A 20,070-nucleotide genomic window follows, 5' to 3' on the forward strand; every position below is an offset into this window, starting at 1 on the left:
AGAGTTCTCACTCTTACTACTCAGAGTTTACATTCTTTGAAAGAAGACACAGAATGGAGTTGTATTTCTTCAAATTCAAGATGCCATTATTTGGAGACACACTAGTATTTTATGTACCACAAAGAAGCAAAAATGCTGCCAGAGAAGAACACATTATCAAGATCCCGATTTTAGAAAAGCCTTAATTAAACCCAGTGAAAATAGCAGTGCTAGTGCAGACATCCTCCTTTTCTTCTGGGTTTGGTAGAGGGGCCTTAATGGCCCTAAGACAGAATTTGTTTAGTTTGCAGATTGATGTGATTGGTAAAATCCTGAAGTTTGGGTTATGTGGGTTTTTAATAGTATATGCTTTTCTACTAGGTCAGAACTTGTTTGAATTTTTATACTAACTTTCATAATCTTTTAAATTATTTAAATTTAGCCGCAATAAGCATCATTATCTTGAGGTCATTTAAAGTAGTTACTGCTAATATATTGCCTAAAGAGACTGATAGTTTTCTGCAAGTAAGAATTCAGTCAATGAAATAAACTAGAAATAGATGATTATTATTGGTATTGTCAGCCATTTAATTTTTATTATTTTTGAATTCCTGTTTACTTTTATGTTTAAGACCATAAAGCCATTTTGTCTCCTTGGAAGTAAGTAAGCCATTTAGTGCCCTCTTATCATAAGTTGCTCTAAAAAGAATTCTGATTGCATAGCCAAGAAGTTGTTGTGTGCAAATAAACAGTAAATTTGCTGATAAATAGGATCTTGTGCCTGAATCTTTGGCAAGAGGTGTAATATTGCTTTTTCTTTCATTACTCCCTAGGAAGAAATACTGGACAGTGAGGGGCCTTTTATTAATTCTTTTTGGTGATACTTTTGCTGTTAACATACCTTTCTATCAAGGCTGGCCTTGGTTACTTGCCTTAGAGACCTTGCTATATATATGCACTCCTGCCATGCATATCATCAGGTTTTTAGTTTTTCCCAAGTTAAGGCACTGGTAGCTATTCCCAGATTTTATCCACTGTCTTTCTCAAGGGGAAGAAATTGCTTATTTGTCACCAATTTCAGTTTGAATTCACCTTAAATTTTAGTAATAGTCTAGGGTTTTTAACAGCCTTCTCTAATTACACGAATGTTCCAAAATCTTTGTGGCGGTCAACTCACCCTTAATATTTGCATTTTTCAAAAAATAAAAAAATAAAAAAAATAAAATAAAATATTTGCATTTTTCATGTATTGTCTTGGCATGAATAAAGTTCACTTTAGCCTTGTTTATATTGTCTTGCCTCACTATTATCATTTAAATTTTATTTATTTTTTCATTTAAATTTTAGAGTGAAAAATGAAGTTATTACAGTTGTAATGGCTTTTTATAAAACTTCATTATAGTTAAGTTTGATTTTTTTTTCTTTAACAGCTGCAGCATCGGGCAATGAGAATATTCAACCCCCACCATTAGCTTATAAGAAATGGGGTCTCCAAGATATTGACACTATTATTGATCATGCTAGCATAGGTAAGCATTACTAGTTCACATTTTTATGGAATTTACTACTTCTACTTTTTAATCAGTGTGTCTCATTTGTTAGAAATGTACATTTATTCTCATGTGAAAAGAAAAATGCATCACTTGTAGTGAGATACTTGGAAGTTACTCCAGACTTACGGATTATCATAGGTGTATGTGTTTAAGACGTGGTAACAGTTTTAATAATTATGTCTTCAGCAGCAATATTGAACAGCTTTAAGTCTTTCATTATTTGACTTAATTTTTTTTTGCAGATATGTTTAATCCATGTAATTAATTACCATATAGCTCAATCTTCTAAAAATATAACCTTTTAGGATGGCTGGGTGGCTCAGTCAGTTAAGCTTCTGCCTTCTGCTCAGGTCATGATCCTGGGGTCCTGGGATAGAACCCCACATCAGGCACCCTGCTTAGTGGGGAGCCTGCTTCTCCCTCTTTCTGTGCTTTCCCTGCTTGTGTGCTCTCTCTCTGTCAAATAAATAAAATCTTTAAAAAAAATGTAACTTTTAGACCAGCAGAATATAGATAAAAATGTATCTCTCCTTGTAAGCATCTTTGAAGACTCACTCTGTTGGGGATTGGGAATGTAGAAAGGAAAAGACATGGTCTCATCAAGGAAGTGCGAGTTTAGTTGGAAGACATATGTGAAAATAATTGCAGTACTATAGCAGTAGTCAACAAGTGGACTAGCTGGAGTGAGAGCAGAGGAGAAGCCCCTAACACTGAGCGATGTAGGGAACCAGGAGGCTGACTTCAGTCTGAAATCGGAAGAAAGAGTAGAACTTGATCAGGAGGCAGAGCGGACACCCAGGACTCCAAGATGGCATCGCCCATACCAGTGAAGGAAAAGAAGCTCATGGAGGTGAAACTAGGAGAGCTGCCAGGCTGGATACTGATGCGGGATTTCACCCCTAAGGGCATTGCTGGAGCATTTCAAAGAGGTTACTACCGGTATTACAACAAGTATATCAATGTGAAGAAAGGGGGCGTTGCTGGGATTTCTATGGTGCTGGCTGCTTATGTGCTTTTCACCTACTGTGGTTCTTACAAGGAGCTCAAACATGAACGGCTACACAAGTACCACTGAAGAGGGCCCAGTGTGGAGGCACATTTGGCATTCCTGACCATGACTTTTGCCTGGCATCCTTGAATCCTTCCATTGCTTAATTCACAATTAATATCCAATAAAAGTTGACTGGTTAAAAAAAAATAAAGAACTTGATCAGGAGAACGAGCACAGAGGTGGCATTTGAGCCAACATGTGTCCGTGGGCTTGGGGGTGGAAGTGCATCACCTGCTGTAAAACTAATGGGTACTAAGGACAACCAGCTAGCACACATGTAAATAGGAATCAGAGTTTGAAGGGCCTATATACTATGTGGAGGAATTTAGATTTTTCTTCTAGCAACATTGAGAGCCATTGAAGAATTCTGAACAAGAGGATGGTATTATCACTTAGCCTGTTAGAAAAATCACTTTTGTGGAAGTTTTTTAGAGGTTATACTGTAGAGGTCAAGACTAGAAACTAGACACAGTAAGGAAGTTGTAATTATCTTGGTAAGAAGCAATCAGTTTCTGAATTAAGGTAGTAGAAATGGGGGGTAGAGAAGGAAATATTTTTTAAAAATTGTTTTTTCTGTTTATCAATATATGCTTGTTAAAAAAATTCAAATATACATAAATATATAAAGAGAAAAAGAAACAATATCCCCTTAACCCTACCATTCAGAAATACCATTGGCATTTTGGTATTTGGTAAACATCTTACAGACTTGTGTGTGAAATGCATGTATAATATAGATATGGTTATATGGTAATGGGTTTTCACAAATAGGATAATATCATACCAGCTATATTATAGCCCTTTTCTAATTAATCGGAAAGAGCCTTTCAATCAGTTTTGCTAAATACACATTTTTATCAGGATCCTAATAGAAGACAGATGGCACCCTTGAAATAGGACAATTGAAACACATTTTATTTATAGAGAAACTATTTAGAAAGATGTGGTGTGGGAGAACCATAAAGGATAGTACAGCATGTCAGGACTTCTTAGCAGCCCACTGTTAACCACTCCTTGCCAGACGAGGTGAGGGCCTGGTGTGGTTCCAGAACTTGGAGATGATGAGTAGAATCAGCATCTTAAGAGCAGGTTGGCTTTTGCTCAAATGTCACAGAAAATAGGTATCCTGCCTTCAGTTTCCCTTCTGTCTTTGATCTTCTGATGAGGCTTCCCATTGTCGGAATCCAAGTGGAGGTCAACATAATCTTCAACACTGGCCCCTAGGAGTGGGTGGGGAGAAAAGGAAAGAGTACAAATCTGCAGGGTTGGACAGAACATACCTGATACCCAGATCTCTTTGTTTATTGTTGCATAGTTCTCCTGTGGAATACTCTACAGTAAGCGCTTTACTGGTAGACAGTTCATCTTTACTTTTTTTGCACAAAATTCCAAAGTGTTGAGTTCAGTTCAGGGTAGCTTCCCTGTTCTGTTAATTGAACTTTGGAACATTGAAATGGGCTAGGAAAAATGATTGGATAAAAAATATTATTCTATTCATTTATCTCCCAGCCTACAAAATGATTTTTTTTAAAAAAGATACAATGGACTTTATTATGCATGTACATCTTTATGTAAAGTTTTAATGAATTCATTCAACAAAGCAGTGAATACTTATTATGTCTTTGGTGCTAATTAATATTGGAGCTAGAAATAAAAGGCAGAGAGGACCCTGCCCTGATGGAGCTTACATTCTGGTGATAGGGAGACACACAATAAATAATTAAACCAAATGAATAATTTGGTAATATCTAAATGTTGGTATGTGTCACGAAGAAAATAAGCAGAGGGTTTTGATGGAGAGTAAAGAGAGAGGGCACATCAGGTAGACTGGTGAGGAAAGGTTTCTCCAGGGAAGTAACATGTGATGGGTGAGAAGGAGCCAGCTATTTGAAGAGGTGTAGGAAGAGCATTCTGGTCAGGGGAAACAGCAAAGACCAAGGCCTGTGGGGCCTCAAAGTCCAGAGAAACAGGAAGAAGGTCCATATGACTTGATTGTAAAGAGTAAGGGTCAGTGGAACAAGGTTAGAGATGTAGACCGGGGTCAGATCATGTAAGGCAAGGAGTTTGGATTCTATTTTAAATACAGTGGATGTCATTGATGAGTCTGGGTATGGGATATTTAAAATTATCCTGCTGACCTGCTGCTTAGAGAGAGGCTTGTAAAATTTTTATTTTACTTTTTACTTTTTAGTAAAGGCAGGGAGACAAGGAGCTTGTTGTACTAGGGGAAAATGACAACTTTGCCTATGGTGGACGCCAGTAGAGTAGGAGTAGACAGAATTAAGATACATTTTGCAATTGGAAAAGGATGGTTATGAGAAATGACAGAAAAGAAAGATTCAACGATTTCTTGGTTTTTTTATTTTATTTTAAGGATTTCTTAGTTTTTAAATCTAAGCAAATGAGTGCATGATCAGACTTTACAAAAATAAGAATAAGGAGAAGGAAGAGGCTTGAGAGGGACAGATCAGAGTTATGTTTTTTTAACAGGTTAACTTGTGACACAATTACACATTCAAATGGAGGTGTCAAGTAGGCAGACATATGTGTTTGAAGTTTAGAGAAGTAGTCTAGATTATTGATGAAAATTTGGAATGCTTTATAGAATTCAGGAAAAGGAGAAGGTCCTTTGAATTTGACAACACAGAGCACTGCATTGAATCTGATATGAGCACTTTAGGTGGACCAGAATAAATTAGACTAAACACACTTAAAATTTTTGATACCAGTGAGGATGAAGGCTAGATTGGAGTAGGTCAAAGGAGAAATATTTCCACTCCTACTTTCAAAAATTAGAAACACAAGAACAGGAAACTGAATCACAGCATCTCCATTTTTATATCCAGTCTTCACCTCTTCCTTAAAATTCATGCTCCTTTTCTAGCTCCTACGAAATTTGTCCACCTTGCTATCTAAACTTAACATATCCAAAAAGAATTCTCCATTTCCTCCCCCAAATTTGTTCCTCCTTTTTTCTTCCGTATCATCTCTTCTTTTGCTCACACCAGAAGACTCTGAGTCATCCTTGACCTCTCTTTTTTCTCATGTTTTTCATCCAAACTCCCATTTGTCTCTTTCTGCGCAGTAGACACTATGTGGCCACTGCTCATCTCCATCATTGTTAGTGCGGTGGTCTTAGCTACCATTGTGTCTTGTCTGAACTGTTGAGGAAAAAAACATTCTAACTGGTCTTTCTGCTTCCTTTCTTCCCTCCCTAAAATCTGTTCACCAGTTAGCAGCTAATATTCTTTTTGAAATGTAAGTCATGTTTTTGTCACTCTTCTGCACAAAATATTATTTATAACGCCTTCCTGTCTTATTCCTGATAAAATCCAAAGGTTTTACAGAGGCATCCAGGCTTGACATTGCCTGCTTTATAGTACATCTTTCACCTTTATCTTCTTTGGTATCCCCTCCGTGTGTTCCACCATGTTAACTCTTTGTTTTCCCTTAGACACATCAAGCATTCTTCCACTTGAGAACATTTGTAATTGTTGCTCCTTCTGCCTGGAAAATTTTACCCAGCTAGCCACATGGCTTTCTCACTTCATTCAAGCCTCTGCTCAAATATTATTTTGTCAAAGATGTCTTCTGGAGCCACTATAATAGACCTAGAAAATTATCCAATGAGTTTGACTTTATGGAAATTTATTTAAGATTTAAATTAGTATTCATATTATAATAATGGTAATATTTAATTCTTAATTTTAATAGTGGTTTAATGTTTAATAAATTATATTTAAAATTATAATTTATAAATATTATATTTTAATATGTATTTTTAACTATAAATTATAATTTATAATATAAATTATATTAATATTTATACTAAGGTGTTTCAAAGTGTGGAAAGACCTCAGATTTTCAGGATATACAAAAAAAACTCACATCTAAGGAAATGTTATTACAGTAGGCAGCATGTCTCAGCAGTGAGTAATATTTACATCATTCTTAATGAAAACAGTAAATGCGAATTTAATAAAAAATTGAAATATGTGTATATTGGAAAAATATGAAGGGAGAAAGAGGGGCTTTCAATAAACTGTATCTTCATTTACCTTAAATCAATGAAATATAATGCTAAGATTAGTTACTCAGGTCCTCTAGATTCCACCCCTTATGCCGCAGTATAGACAGCAGGACAGCTCTCTATACCACAGGGATGTCGTCAGTAAGATGTAGACTGTGGGAAATGAGTGGCATGGAGGCGTCGGGGTAAGGGTCGAGGAGGACAGTAGGATTTGGGGCTGGTCTTGGATGTCCATTTGTCTGTGAGCCTTACTTTGAAACCCAGATGTATTGTTTTTTTCTGGCAATGGTCAGCTGTTCTGCTGTAAACAGTGGAGGATGCAGAAAGTTTAGTTCATCCAGATTAGGATTTCGCCAGTTGAGTGTGTGTGAGAGAGACACACAGAGCAATTGTAGGTGTCTGCAAGAGAATGATTATGATGCAACAAAAATCTAAGCCAGATAAGGGGAATGAATGCAGAAGTTACTCAGTAGTGAAAAAATAGTAGAGTTAGTGAATTAAAACTCTTGATGATATGGTGAAATTATTATAGGGCTTACTAAGTAGGATGGAAAGCCACGAGTTGGTTGTCAAAAGGTGCTATGCTTGAAATCAAGGTTTCAGAGGCTGTACAGTTGACAACAGGATCTAGATGTGCCTGGCACTGAAAGTAGATGACTGGAATTGTGGGAAGGGGAAGATTGTAATGGTGAGGATGGAAAGAACTGATCAGCCATCACCTCTTCAGAATAAATTAGACTAAACTCACTTAAAATTTTTGATATGTATCAGGAAATTGTCCTCTGGGTAGCTTAAAGCGATTTATACTCCCACCTGTAGTGTGTAGGAACATGAGGAAGTTATTTTAAAACTTAAATTTCGGCAGCGGAACCTGCGCCGGAACCATGTTTCGCAACCAGTATGACAATGACGTCACTGTTTGGAGCCCTCAGGGCAGGATTCATCAAATTGAATATGCAATGGAAGCTGTCAAACAAGGTTCAGCCACAGTTGGTCTGAAATCAAAAACCCATGCAGTGTTGGTTGCATTGAAGAGAGCACAGTCAGAGCTTGCAACTCATCAAAAGAAAATTCTTCATGTTGATAACCATATTGGTATCTCAATTGTGGGACTTTCTGCTGATGCTAGACTGTTATGTAATTTTATGCGCCAGGAGTGTTTGGATTCCAGATTTGTATTTGAAAGACCTCTTCCTGTGTCTTGTCTGTATCTCTAATTGGAAGCAAGACCCAGATACCAACACAACGGTATGGCCGGAGACCATATGGTGTTGGACTGCTTATTGCTGGTTATGATGATATGGGCCCTCACATTTTCCAAACCTGTCCATCTGCCAACTATTTTGACTGTAGAGCCATGTCCATTGGAGCCCGTTCTCAATCAGCTCGTACTTACTTGGAGAGACATATGTCTGGGTTTATGGAGTGCAATTTGAATGAACTGGTTAAACATGGTCTGCGTGCCTTACGAGAGACACTTTCTGCAGAACAGGACCTAACTACAAAGAATGTTTCCATTGGAATTGTTGGTAAAGACTTGGAGTTTACGATTTATGATGATGATGATGATGATGTATCTCCGTTCCTGGAAGGTCTTGAAGAAAGACCACAGAGAAAGGCACAGCCTGCTCAACCTGCTGATGAACCTCTAGAAAAGGCTGATGCAATGGAGCATTAAGTCATTAACCAGTCTATATGTGTATTATCAAATATGTAAGAATGCAGGAGCCCTTACTGAGGACAGTAATCTATACTTTGAACCAAAAGATGCAGCGTGGTCTTCTGGTATGTTTTAGGAATCGGTCCAGATGTGTTTTTCCCAAGTAACTTGTCTGAACCATATAATGGTGTGCATTTTTTCTTTGAGAGGGTCTATATAATCATTTTCTAGAAAGTATAGTTATCTGTACTAATGTTTTTATATGAAGAACATAATGTCTTTGTGGTTTTATTTTTTTTTATTTTTATTTTTTTAAATATGGAACGCTTCACGAATTTGTGTGTCATCCTTGCGCAGGGGCCATGCTAATCTTCTCTGTATCGTTCCAATTTTAGTATATGTGCTGCCGAAGCAAGCACGTCTTTGTGGTTTTAAAGACAACTGTGAAATAAAATTGTTTCACCTGCCAAAAAAAATAAATAAAACTTAAATTTCAATTTATGTGCCACACAATTCACCCTTTGATTTCATTCTGGTAGACTCAGACCAAACTTGTACAGATTTTTATCATGTAGTGAAAATATTTTTTATGTTGAATCATGAATTCATTTATGAGTGTGAGCCACGCACTCTGATCTTTCAGAATAGTCCAACTTCTACAAGTTACTTGATCACTTTAATTCCTAAATCCAGCTAATAGTTTGCTCATGAATTCCTTGACAGTATTTCCTTTCCCAGGACTCTTCTTCAGGTACAATGTGTTTTTTGACCATTTGCAAGCAAAGTAGAGGCAACACCTGTATATGGAAATTAGAATAACTCATGTTCCATTCTATGGTGTATTTGAGTTTAGCACTTCCCAACTGGGTATCTTCACATCCCAGATGAGTACTCGGTTATGGTATGTGTGCCTGAGTCCACATAGGTTGGAATCTTAGCAGTACATCTTTACTCCCTAGATCTCTAAGCTTATTTCCCCCTGTCTTTTTCTCCCTACCACCCTCCCTGGTGAGTTTACATGACCTTGGTTTTTCCTCTGCTGCTCCACACAGGCATGTGATCGGTGTCTGCTTTGCTCTTAGAGTCTTGGGGAAATGAAAAGTTAACTCTCCCTTAGAAAAGGTTGGGGATTTCTGGACTACAAAGTTAACGTTTGAAAGTGTTTGTGTTTGCTGTGTTAATAGGGGTATGGGAGCACAGATGCTCTCTGACCTTTTTGGTGGAAACCAAAATTTGGTAAATTAGCAATACTTTTATGGAATCCAGTATAACAGAATTTGATAAAGTTTTTAAAAATGTGATCCCCTTTGAGCCCACACTTCTGTCTATAAGAGTTTTCCACACAGACATGTAGGTGTGCAGAGACATATCAAAGATATATATTGCAGTATCGTTTGTAGTGACAAAAGATGGGAAACAACCTAAATATCCATCAATAGGTCAAATCAATTATGGTATGGTCATATAGTAGAATATTCTGAGTGATTGAGAAGAATGAGGCATGTTTCTTTGATATTTTATTAAATAAAAAAATAAGGCACACATCTGCTTACTTGGTATGTTGTCATTTATGTATGTAAAACATCTCTGGAGAGCAGCATTAGAGCTTGTTTCAGTTGTTGCCTCTAAGAACCAATTAATACCTGGAGATCTACAGACGGTATACTTTTTGAACTGTTTGAGTTTTGTATCATTAAAAAATTAATATTTAAATTTTGTTTTGTATTTTATGGCTTAGAAAAATAGATAGCACTTTAATATCTTATGAATATTTTATGACATTGATTTTGTAGATTTTAAAAGTGACTTTTATTTGTTAAACTAAGCAGTTTGCATCTTCAAATGGAATTGATATAAAAATTTAATGACCTAAAATGACAATGCCATTTCAGTGTGTTCAGTTCATGTGTTGTTGCTGTTGTTGTTTTAAAACAGGTATTATGACTCTCTCCCCTTTTGACCAAATGAAGACTGCCTCCAACATAGGTGGATTTAATGCAGCAATTAAAAACAGTCTACCTGCCATGTCTCAGTACATCACCGTTGGGTCCAATCCATTTACTGGCTTCTTCTATGCTTTGGAGGTAAGAGTTTCATCACTGATCATGAGTAAGACCTCTCTTGGTTTCTCAACTTGTCTGCAAATTGGATATTACAAGTTAGCTTTAGAAAGATTAAGTAATTTACATTTCTATGTTTCAACTGAAGCTAAAATTAGTCTATGCTGACTTCCTTCTAAATTTTTTAGGTGAACTGAGAAAGTACTAAAGTCAGTGTAAAATAGATTCTTCTGTTTCTGATGCCCCTGGTTCTTGGATAGTTGATTTGTCTTTAAATATTGATGTGATAATTGGCCACTCAGGGTTATGAATGTCGGCCCACCAGGGATTTGAGTAATCAGGAATTGTAAAGCGGCCAAGTATAGTTGATGTAAGTGGTGGAAATTGTTTCCTAAAATAGGGGACAGTTAGGTGCTGGACTTGCTTGTCTTTTATTTCTTGCTTAAAAAGCCCACCTTCTCAGAATTGTCTAAGCTTTCTCTTTACTTTAATAAAAAGGCATATTAAAAAAAAAAAAGAGGGGCAAGAGCCAGTTGTGTGTAGATAGGAAGTCTATGGCTCTGACAGAATAACGCCATCTTAACATCCTAGTTTAAACTTTTTCAATTAAATTACAATTAAAGGAGGGAAATCCTGAAGACAAAATAGCTTACTAGTGATTTTATTTCCTACTGTAGAGTTAAAACGTTTGATTGTATCTCTGCCTCCTAAAAAAGATTTTATTGTATGGTCTGAAAGATGCTGAATATTTTTACTAGTCCAGACTTTACAGCTCTTCAAAACTTTTAAAAGTAAGCCCTGTTTAGAAAATATGTTTTATGTCTTTGTCAGCCATTCAGTTTTCTCTTTCACGTGTCCTATGTTCCAGGGGAGCACACAACCATTGCTGTCTCATGTGGCACTGGCGGTCGCAAGTAAACTCACTTCTGCTTTATTTAATGCTGCCAGGTAATCCTACCACAGTTCCCTGTAAAATTATCTGTATCTTGCCCAGTTTTAACATCTGTGTTGGTAATTTGCACAGTAAAATGCTGAAAGCATCGGTTTTATTCTAAATTTTCTTTCTGTTCAGTGGTTGGCTTGGTTGGAAGAGCAAGCACGAAGAGGAAGCAGTGCAGAAGCAAAAACCAAAGGTGGAGCCAGCCACCCCATTAGCTGTAAGGCAAGTCTGTCGTGTTCTTCTCAGATTTTCATATTTTAAAAAATGTACTGTTAAATTTATAGTCTTTCAGTGTGCTTAGTTGACTGTTGATCTAATGAGGTTTAGGAGCTTCTATCACAATATAAAGTCCATGAGGAGAGTGAGTCTTCCCCAGTTTGGTCACAGCTATCTCCCTGTCCTATAGTGGGTGCTCAAGATGTATGTGCTGAGTGTGCTTTTTTTTCTTTTTTTTTTTTTTTTTTTTAACAAACACCTATAACTTTAGCTTAGGTTGCAAGAAAATTAGTTTTGTGACAGCTGATTTTTTCTTTAAGTTTCGTTTTCGTTTTTCAGTAAGCTATATAAACTTTAAAAATGCTTAGTGATTTCTTTAAAAAACATAAAAACAAGGATTCCCATGCCTTCAAGCAGTCTTTAGAATGCAGGGTTGTGCTTTTTTGTTTACTTCAGTAGTGCTGTAGGATAGTGTATTTGTCAGGCTTTGGGGCAAGAAGGCATGATTCTTGCTTGATTTTGTTTTTAAATTATTTTTATTACCTAATAGAGAATACTATCATGAAGGGAAACAATTCTCTCCCCATTGTAGATGTTTGTCAAAGAGATCTATTAAAATTTATTGAAGATTATCCTCTAAGATTTTTTTCATCTTTTTAAAATATTGGAACACCTCACATTTTCTAAATTCACTGAAGAATCAAGAAGTAGTCCAGATGGCTCTGTGCCTCCAAATAGATGTAATAACATCAGGGCACTTTGTCTCAGGGACTTGCTCTAAGTGAGCACACCTGCTTGTTTTGCCGTACCTCTACTTTTATCTTACAGTTCTAGTAAGATTGGTTATAGACCAAGAACAGTTGAGAGAAAATTATTTAGAAGAGGGGGAGTTCTTTAGGCAGGTACATTGGTGTCAGAAGAATATGATATCTAGCAGAAAGAAGAGATTAGAAAATCGAACTTAGACAAAAGATGCCTTTGTGGCAGCAGAGTATTCCAAAATTTAATTGGTTGTGAGGGCACTATTTCCTATGACATGACAATCAAGAAAAGATAGTTATACTTGATATTCTCTAAAAATAAAAGATGGATATCTATATAGAAAATCTTTGAAATAAAATTTAGGTATTTTTATTTTATAATGGAAGAAACTTCTTATGCATTTCGTGTTGCAAAATGTCTGGTGTGATTAGTTAATAAACAGTAATCAGTGCAGGGCTTACAATTTTTTATTAAAAATAAATTTGGTCTATTTTGTTAATGCATTTCATGATTCTGTCAGTTTTTTCGAGATTGGAATTTGATTTGAGCTTTTTATTTTCTTTTAAATATCAGATTTGGACTTCCAGATTCTAGACGCCATGGTGAAAGTATATGTCTGTCTCCATGTAACACACTGGCAGCAGTAACAGATGATTTTGGCAGAGTGATTTTATTGGATGTAGCTAGAGGAATTGCAATACGCATGTGGAAAGGTACTTTCTTATAAAAATCCAGAAAAAAAAAGTTATTTTTTTTACCCCAGTAGTTGAGCAGTATTATCATCCTTCAGCTTCTAGTGGACAGCATTGCTTAATCCATTATGTTTATGCTGTCTTTTTTTTTTCCTTTTAGCATGAACTCATGTTAGTAACACTTGATCTAGTAGTCCAATTGATCTGTCCTTTAAGTCTGATCAAATTATATAGGTACTTTTAGTCTCTTCCTTGTTTACTTTTCAGTTCTTACTGTCATTGTCAAATTCCCATTGTCAAATTTCTTGCCCCTGTTAAATTCATTCCACTTCACAACGTCATGCTTAAGTCACACGTTCTCTTCAAATCTAGAATGCTAAGTCTTTCAAACTAAAGATGTCAAAACCCATCTTTGCTGACTTGACTTCCATATCCGTATGCTTGGGTTAGTTTACTTAAATTTCTTGGTAATATGTCAGTTAGGAGTTGTAGTTAGCTGCTAATAAAAAACCCAAGTTCAGGATTAATATGATATGCCCATGATATCCTCAGGAACCCAGTTTCACTTCTTGAACCTCCCCACCCACTCAAGGTTATTTTATGGTTCAGATGGCTGCTGGAGCTCCAGCCTTCTTATCTGCATTCCAGGAAGGAAGAAAGGAAGAAGAAGAACTACCAACTGAGCCAGTCCACTTTGAAGATGATTTTTTGCCAAGCTTTTTCTGCAGTGCATTAGCTGAGACTTAGTCATATAAGTCATACCCAGCTATGAGGGAGACTTGAAAATGTCTAGGCACACTGTCAACCTGAAAAAGATAAAATCTCTTTTGACCAAGGAAGAAGGGAGAATGCATTTTTTTGAATCATCTGGAATAGTAACGTTCAGCACAGATTACTAATTAGAAATTACAGTTGTGATGCAGTCTAGTCTGTGTTCAGCAATGTGAAGAATAATGGATTGGGGGACATTAAGATACTCTGGACAGGTTGAGACCCTTATCACCTTCTTGCCAGAGAATTCTTGCAGTGGTTGCCTGTTATGTGTTTAAGTGTCTGTAGATCTAGATTTCAGCACTGCAGATACATCATTTCTCCTTGGTGTTTGTCTTCTGAGATTACATCAAGGGTGGGTCTCAGCAAGACTTTTCCAGAATATAGAAGACATAGGTATATCAGCTGGTCCAGATCCAGTGTAGCGATCCTGTTGCTGGCATTGTTGCTTTTTCCTTTGGCAGCTAGTGCTGTTTTCCCCACACCTGGAAGAGAGTGGGGTCAGTTGCCTGTGGAAGGGACTGAGTTGGAAGACTATGTTAGCTGCATCTGTCTCTCATAGGCTGGGGCTTCCTGCCACCACCTTGTACCATATTCTCCCCATCTGCATAGCACCAAGGGATTTGAAAAGCAGGAAGTCAAGTTGATCTCTTTCTCTTATATTTTAATTGGACTTTTATTTAAAATCCAAACCTGATAACCTCTCCCAGGTTTTTTAAAGGGAGAGGGTTTTTTTCTTTTTTTAGATTTTTTTTTTAAGAGAAGGAGGGGAGAGAATGGGATAGAGGAAGGGTACTCAAAAAGCCATAATGATTTTTTTTTTTTTTAAGGAAAAAAGTGATCGGAAGCAAATATAACAATGTACTAAGATTTAATAAGGCTTTGGGATTGAGTCAGTATTTATTATAGTTATTGCTTCCTATTTAAGATATTTCATAATAAAAAGATAATGTACTTTTATAGCTTTTCTCAAACCCCTTGCTGAAATATCCCACAGTGCTTCAGAAGGCTGCACTTGAACCTAGATTAACTAATTAGCTTCCCTTTTCCTCGGTCTCCAAGGATATAGAGATGCACAGATCGGTTGGATCCAAATCGTGGAGGACCTCCATGAAAGAGTACCAGAAAAGGCGGATTTTTCCCCCTTTGGAAATACTCAGGGTCCAAGTCGAGTGGCTCAGTTCCTCGTGATCTATGCACCAAGAAGGGGAATCTTAGAAGTGTGGAGCACACAGCAGGGGCCTAGAGTAGGTGCTTTCAACGTGGGAAAGCACTGCAGGTAAGCTGTAAACCCTGGCATTTTCCTAGTGACAAAAAGGAATGCTTTGATTGAAGTTTTTATTAAAGCTCCTTATTAGATTGCAGGTTGTTTGAGAATTGCAGTGTTCTTTATTATGGTTTTCCCTGCGAGTGCCTGCTATCTAATTAAGGATTAAGGATTTAATAACAAAGCCTTACTGAAAAGGCCATGATATGCTACTGAATTTAATAAAGTTACCTGGAGTACTGCCATTTGTCCCCATCCCTTCCTCAGGCTGTCTCCATGGCTCAAAAGGAGAGATTCCTTCAGATTCCTGTGGTGACGATGTTAAGTGAGGGTGAAGGCTGTGTTTGCCATTGCTACACAGGCCTGACTCATTTCATTTCCTCGCACATTTTACCAAGGCAGAACTTTACCAGTCAGGATCTATTTTTATTATTCTTTGGTATCAGGTCGTGTTTATTTTTCTTATTAGTGCTCCTGAATTGATAATAACGCAGGGGTCCCTACCTATCGTAAAAGCACTTGTGGCATTTCCCCTTTTTCTCTAATATTCTTACCATATTGGTTTGCAATTTCCTCAGGCTTCTGTATCCTGGCTATAAAATAATGGGCTTAAATAACGTTACCAGTCAGAGTTGGCAGCCACAGACTTACCAGATCTGTCTTGTTGATCCAGTGTCTGGAAGTGTGAAAACAGTAAATGTTCCTTTCCATTTAGCCCTGAGGTAAGATTCATGAAGTGTCCCTCCACTGACTTTTCCATCTCTTATTTTGCTGTTTGCTTTGTAGTTACTGTTCCTTGTTTTCTCAGTAGACAGATATCTTTGAAGTTAAGTAGGAAGAATATAAAACAAGAGAGAGTTGGAGTGTGTCAGACGTAGAAGGAAAGCGATTTCACATTCTATAAGAATTTGTTGTATTTTCTGTTTTAGTGACAAGAAGTGCGAACGAGCCAAGGACATGCACCTCGTGAAGAAACTGGCAGCCCTGCTGAAAACTAGATCTCCAAATCTCGGTGTGTGTCCTTTGTAAAAATAACACATGCTCCTATGTCATTTTCTAAATTTGTAGTGTATTCTACACGCAGCAATCAAAATATTTCAGTTCATTTGCTAGCTGTTTTAATTCCTGGAGATAAGGTGAGGTGCAGATTATCATGTATACTTTTTATTGGAATTGCTCTATAAACATGAGGCATACCCTCTGGGAGATATTAAAATTTGTAACAATAAAACAATAATGTGAGAGCAACCAGGAGTCTTTTAGGCTGATGGTTACAAATATGTGCATTATTCTTTCAGAATACAGTTTACTTTATAATAAAAGTGAAAATTTTAATTTTTTCTTTGTAGATTTGGTTGAAACACAAATAAAGGAATTAATTCTTGATATTAAGTATCCTGCAACAAAGAAACAAGTATGTATGATATGTGAATGTTCCTGCTGAGTAGCTGTGACATATTTCTCTAAGAAAGTCTTTATTTTCCTTTTTTCCTCCAAACATGATAGAATAACCTCCTCTTTTCCTGTTTTTATTCATGCATCCTTTTTATATTCACATATAGAAGTTCCCATTGTCTTTCCTTTCCTTCTTTCTTTTTTTAAAATGAAGTAAAGTGAAGTACCATACACATGTGTCCATGTTTTAAACATACACACGCATCTATACATGACATGTATTCTGACTAAAGAATAATAACGAACACATGTATGACCACCCATCTTAAGAAATAGAATGTTACCAAGAACTCTGAAGAGCTCTACGTACACCTTTTCAAGCCCCTTCTCTCATTCCTAAGGTAACAAGTGTTGAGAATTTTGTGTTTCTCTCTCTTTTGCTTTTTATAGTTATATTTCTGTATAGCTTCTTTCAGACATTGATGCATTTTCTGCCTTTTAAAACTTTATATAAATGGAGTCATGCTCCATGTCTTCTATGACTTCATTCCTTCGACATTATGTTTCTTTGAGACCTCTATGCTGATGCATGTAGCTGCAGTGGATGTGCACTGAGTCTACCACTATACTTTATTCACTCCTCCTGTCAGTGGACATTTAAGTTATTTCCAGTTTTTTCCTATTACAATGATACTGTGATTGTCCTTGTACATCAGATGTCATGTATCTTTATTTCCCCGGGTGCACATATGCAAGAACTTCTCTTGAGTTTGTGCCTAAGAGGGGAATTGTAGGGGAAGAGCTTCTCTGGCTGTACTCGTTGATGAAAAGATTGCTTCTCAAAATACTTGCACTAATTTATGTTTCCACTCATACTGTGTAAGAGGGCCTATTGCTCCACAGCCTCAGAGTCCCATGGTATTGTCAGACTTGTTGCCTTTTGCCAGGTGGGTGGTTCTAATATGATAACTCACTGTGATTTCTTTCATTCTCACCTTCTTCTCCAAACTCCTCATAATGCTGCTCAGGTTTTAACTCTATCAATTCTTACATAACCCTTCAATCCCCATGGATACCTCTCAACTCCTACCCTACTTCTAATCAGAACTGGAGAGCTAATGGCTACTTGTTCTCTAATTCATGTATATGAATCACAGCTCACCATTTTTTTCCTTTTTACCTCTTTTGAGCTCCTTCAAGTAGGGACCTCCCCAAATATGTCCATTTCATAATCCACAACGACTAGAATAATGATAGATATGTGGGAGAACTTAGCAAATACTGATTTTTTTATCCCCTTTTATTTTCATATTGCCGTGATTTTTCTTAAGTGCTTTTTTATTTTATTATAGAACAGGCAAGTCCCTGTGACTTTTTTTTTTTTTTTTTTAAAGAGACGGGTGGTGGTGAGGGAGTGGGGGTAGAGGGAGACGGAAAGGATCTTAAGCAGGCTATATGCCCAGTGCATAATCCGATGAAGGGCTTGATCCCACAACCTTGAGATCATGACCTGAGCTGAAATCAATAGACTTTTTTTTTTTTAAGATTTTATTTCTTTATTCATGAGAGGCACAGAGAGGCAGAGACGTAGGTGGAGGTAGAAGCAGGTTCCCCATGGGGAGCCTGATGTGGGACTTGATTCCACAACCCCAGGATCACAACCTGAGCCAAAGGCAGACAGACGCTCAATGACTGAGCCACCTAGGTACCCCTAATAGACATTTAAATGACCAAGCCATTCAAGTCTCTGTGACTTTAATTAAGTTTTCCATTCTACTGACAGGGCTAATGGGTTCTCATTTTTTCTCAGGGCAAAGTCTTAGTTATGAAAGATGACATTCCTATGATAGATAGGTGGGCATCCAAGAGAGGTAGTTTAGAGAACCTGTAGTAAAAAAAGGAGGGTTATAACTCAAACAAGCCTTCTCATTTTGGTGCCATTTTTTTTCTTATCTTACATCATGGGATAAAAAATTGGGAAAGGTTAGCATACTACAAACTGTCGTGACTTTTTAAAAAACTATACTAAATTGTGTGTGAAACTCTGAATTTTATAAAAAATGCTGAAAGTGAAAGTTGTGTATTGTTTTCAGCACTAAAAGAAAAAAAAATATTTGAGGCTTTGGAAGAGTGAATAATAGGCAAGCCAGCTGCTAGATAGATCAGAGATAATTACATTTTGCTGAGTATTTGCCTTTTTCAGTCACTTTCTTTATATCCACCATGTAGTTGCCTCATCATGGGTTTGATCACCCTCTTGAAACACCCTCTGAGCCCATTTCTTACCTAGACACACATACGCACACACACAGGTGCTTGTATTACAATCTTTGCGTCATGCTACATTCTCAGCCTACTTTTGAAATTATTTACTCGCGTCAATAAAAAAAAAAGTTTAATGAGCTAATATGAGAGGATAAGTATGAACTTTAACTGCTGTGTCTACCTATTGGTTATTCTGATGGTTGCTTCTTTAGGCATAAAGAGAGATTTTGGAACTGGTGGTGGAGTCTCTTAAGTATCTACTGAGGGAGGGGCAGGAAGGGGAAGGTGGGGTGAGGTAGGGAGCATGTATATGGCCCAGATTCAGCTGGCCATGGTCAGATGCAGTCATTAACCAGGAATTAAGTTGTCATCAGCTTTTATCATTGACACAACAGTAACAGCCTCTGCTTTTCATTTATGCCTGTGGAGTATAGACTTACACTCTTCTTATCAGTGAATAGCTTTGTCATGGTCCCTGTTTCATCTTACCATTCTGTTAAATACAAGTTGCCTTCTAGTTGTTTCATTCTGAGTGTGGACTTTTTGTCATTCCCCCATAATGGGCATGAGATGAAATTGGTTGTATAATACATAAGATGCAACTCTCCTCAGGTATGTACAGGCAAACATCTTAACTATGGAACTTCCCTTGAAAATTTGGGGTAGTAAAGGTGTTGGTATAAATATAAAATTTAACAAACAAAACCATTGCCTTCTAATTGTTAGAATTGCTCAATATCTTTCTCCTAGGCTTTGGAAAGCATTTTGGCAAGTGAACGTTTACCATTTTCCTGCCTTAGAAACATCACTCAGACTTTAATGGACACTTTAAAAAATCAAGGTAATAAGGTTTATACTGATTGGAGGTTCTGGGCTTCAAATTTTGTAATTGATTACAAAAAGCTATTACTGCTTATGATATCATCATGTTACTTCAATGTGGAAATAATACATATAAGAAATAAGGACACTTATTTCATACCTTTAGTATTTGGAGACTTTTTTATTCCCTATTTGCTGATCTTCATCTCAGCTTTCTCTGAATATATACTGTTTCTTTCTGTTACTATTTCTTTTAAAATATTTCTACTGTGAGGAGAGACACCAGTATAGGATGGTGAGAAGTCATTATTCTGATACAGTTGTACACATGTGAAAGCCATCAGCATGAGAGAAAGTTAGCTGGTGGTATGCAAAAAATAGCCAGGCTTTCTTGCTGTCACTAGTCTTTTATTTAACTTTGTGGGAGGAGAGCAAGTTCTGTAGATGAAGCATTCTTTAAATTTTGTTTTGATTGAATAATGATTTTTAAAAAGTAGGCTTTGAATTAATGTTCTGTTTAGTGTGTGGAATCCACATTTTCTCCTCCACTTCCTCTTCCTCAACCTTAAGGACTTCCAAAATCAGACTATGAGTAAATTATTAGTTC

At 36.9% G+C, this 20,070-nt stretch overlaps 1 protein-coding gene, 2 non-coding genes and 2 pseudogenes across 6 annotated transcripts in view; 4 read left to right on the plus strand and 1 right to left on the minus strand.

The window, feature by feature from the left end:
* RAB3GAP2 (RAB3 GTPase activating non-catalytic protein subunit 2) overlaps positions 1-20,070 on the plus strand; it is a 100,211-nt gene that overhangs the window by 44,938 nt on the left and 35,203 nt on the right. For all 4 annotated transcript variants that reach the window (XR_012025736.1, XM_072814448.1, XM_072814446.1 and 1 more), the window contains exons 9-18: positions 1,410-1,508; positions 10,209-10,357; positions 11,202-11,281; positions 11,406-11,495; positions 12,825-12,964; positions 14,777-14,993; positions 15,560-15,703; positions 15,911-15,993; positions 16,331-16,395; positions 19,392-19,482. Coding sequence is in view for 3 of the 4 variants with exons in the window: in XM_072814448.1 (XP_072670549.1) it covers positions 1,410-1,508; positions 10,209-10,357; positions 11,202-11,281; positions 11,406-11,495; positions 12,825-12,964; positions 14,777-14,993; positions 15,560-15,703; positions 15,911-15,993; positions 16,331-16,395; positions 19,392-19,482 (1,158 nt within the window). In the remaining variant the exon portion in view is untranslated. The remainder of the gene's footprint in view (positions 1-1,409; positions 1,509-10,208; positions 10,358-11,201; positions 11,282-11,405; positions 11,496-12,824; positions 12,965-14,776; positions 14,994-15,559; positions 15,704-15,910; positions 15,994-16,330; positions 16,396-19,391; positions 19,483-20,070) is intronic.
* Positions 2,299-2,737, plus strand: LOC140626693 (ATP synthase subunit f, mitochondrial pseudogene; annotated as a pseudogene).
* On the plus strand, positions 3,970-4,101 carry LOC140627085 (small nucleolar RNA SNORA36 family). Its single transcript, XR_012026034.1, has one exon. It is a non-coding gene; the product is annotated as a small nucleolar RNA SNORA36 family (small nucleolar RNA).
* Positions 6,513-9,950, plus strand: LOC140626992 (proteasome subunit alpha type-1 pseudogene; annotated as a pseudogene).
* Positions 8,586-8,692, minus strand: LOC140627089 (U6 spliceosomal RNA). The gene has a single exon (XR_012026037.1). It is a non-coding gene; the product is annotated as a U6 spliceosomal RNA (small nuclear RNA).

This window comes from Canis lupus, chromosome 38 (assembly GCF_048164855.1).
Source record: "Canis lupus baileyi chromosome 38, mCanLup2.hap1, whole genome shotgun sequence".
NCBI lineage: Eukaryota > Metazoa > Chordata > Mammalia > Carnivora > Canidae > Canis > Canis lupus.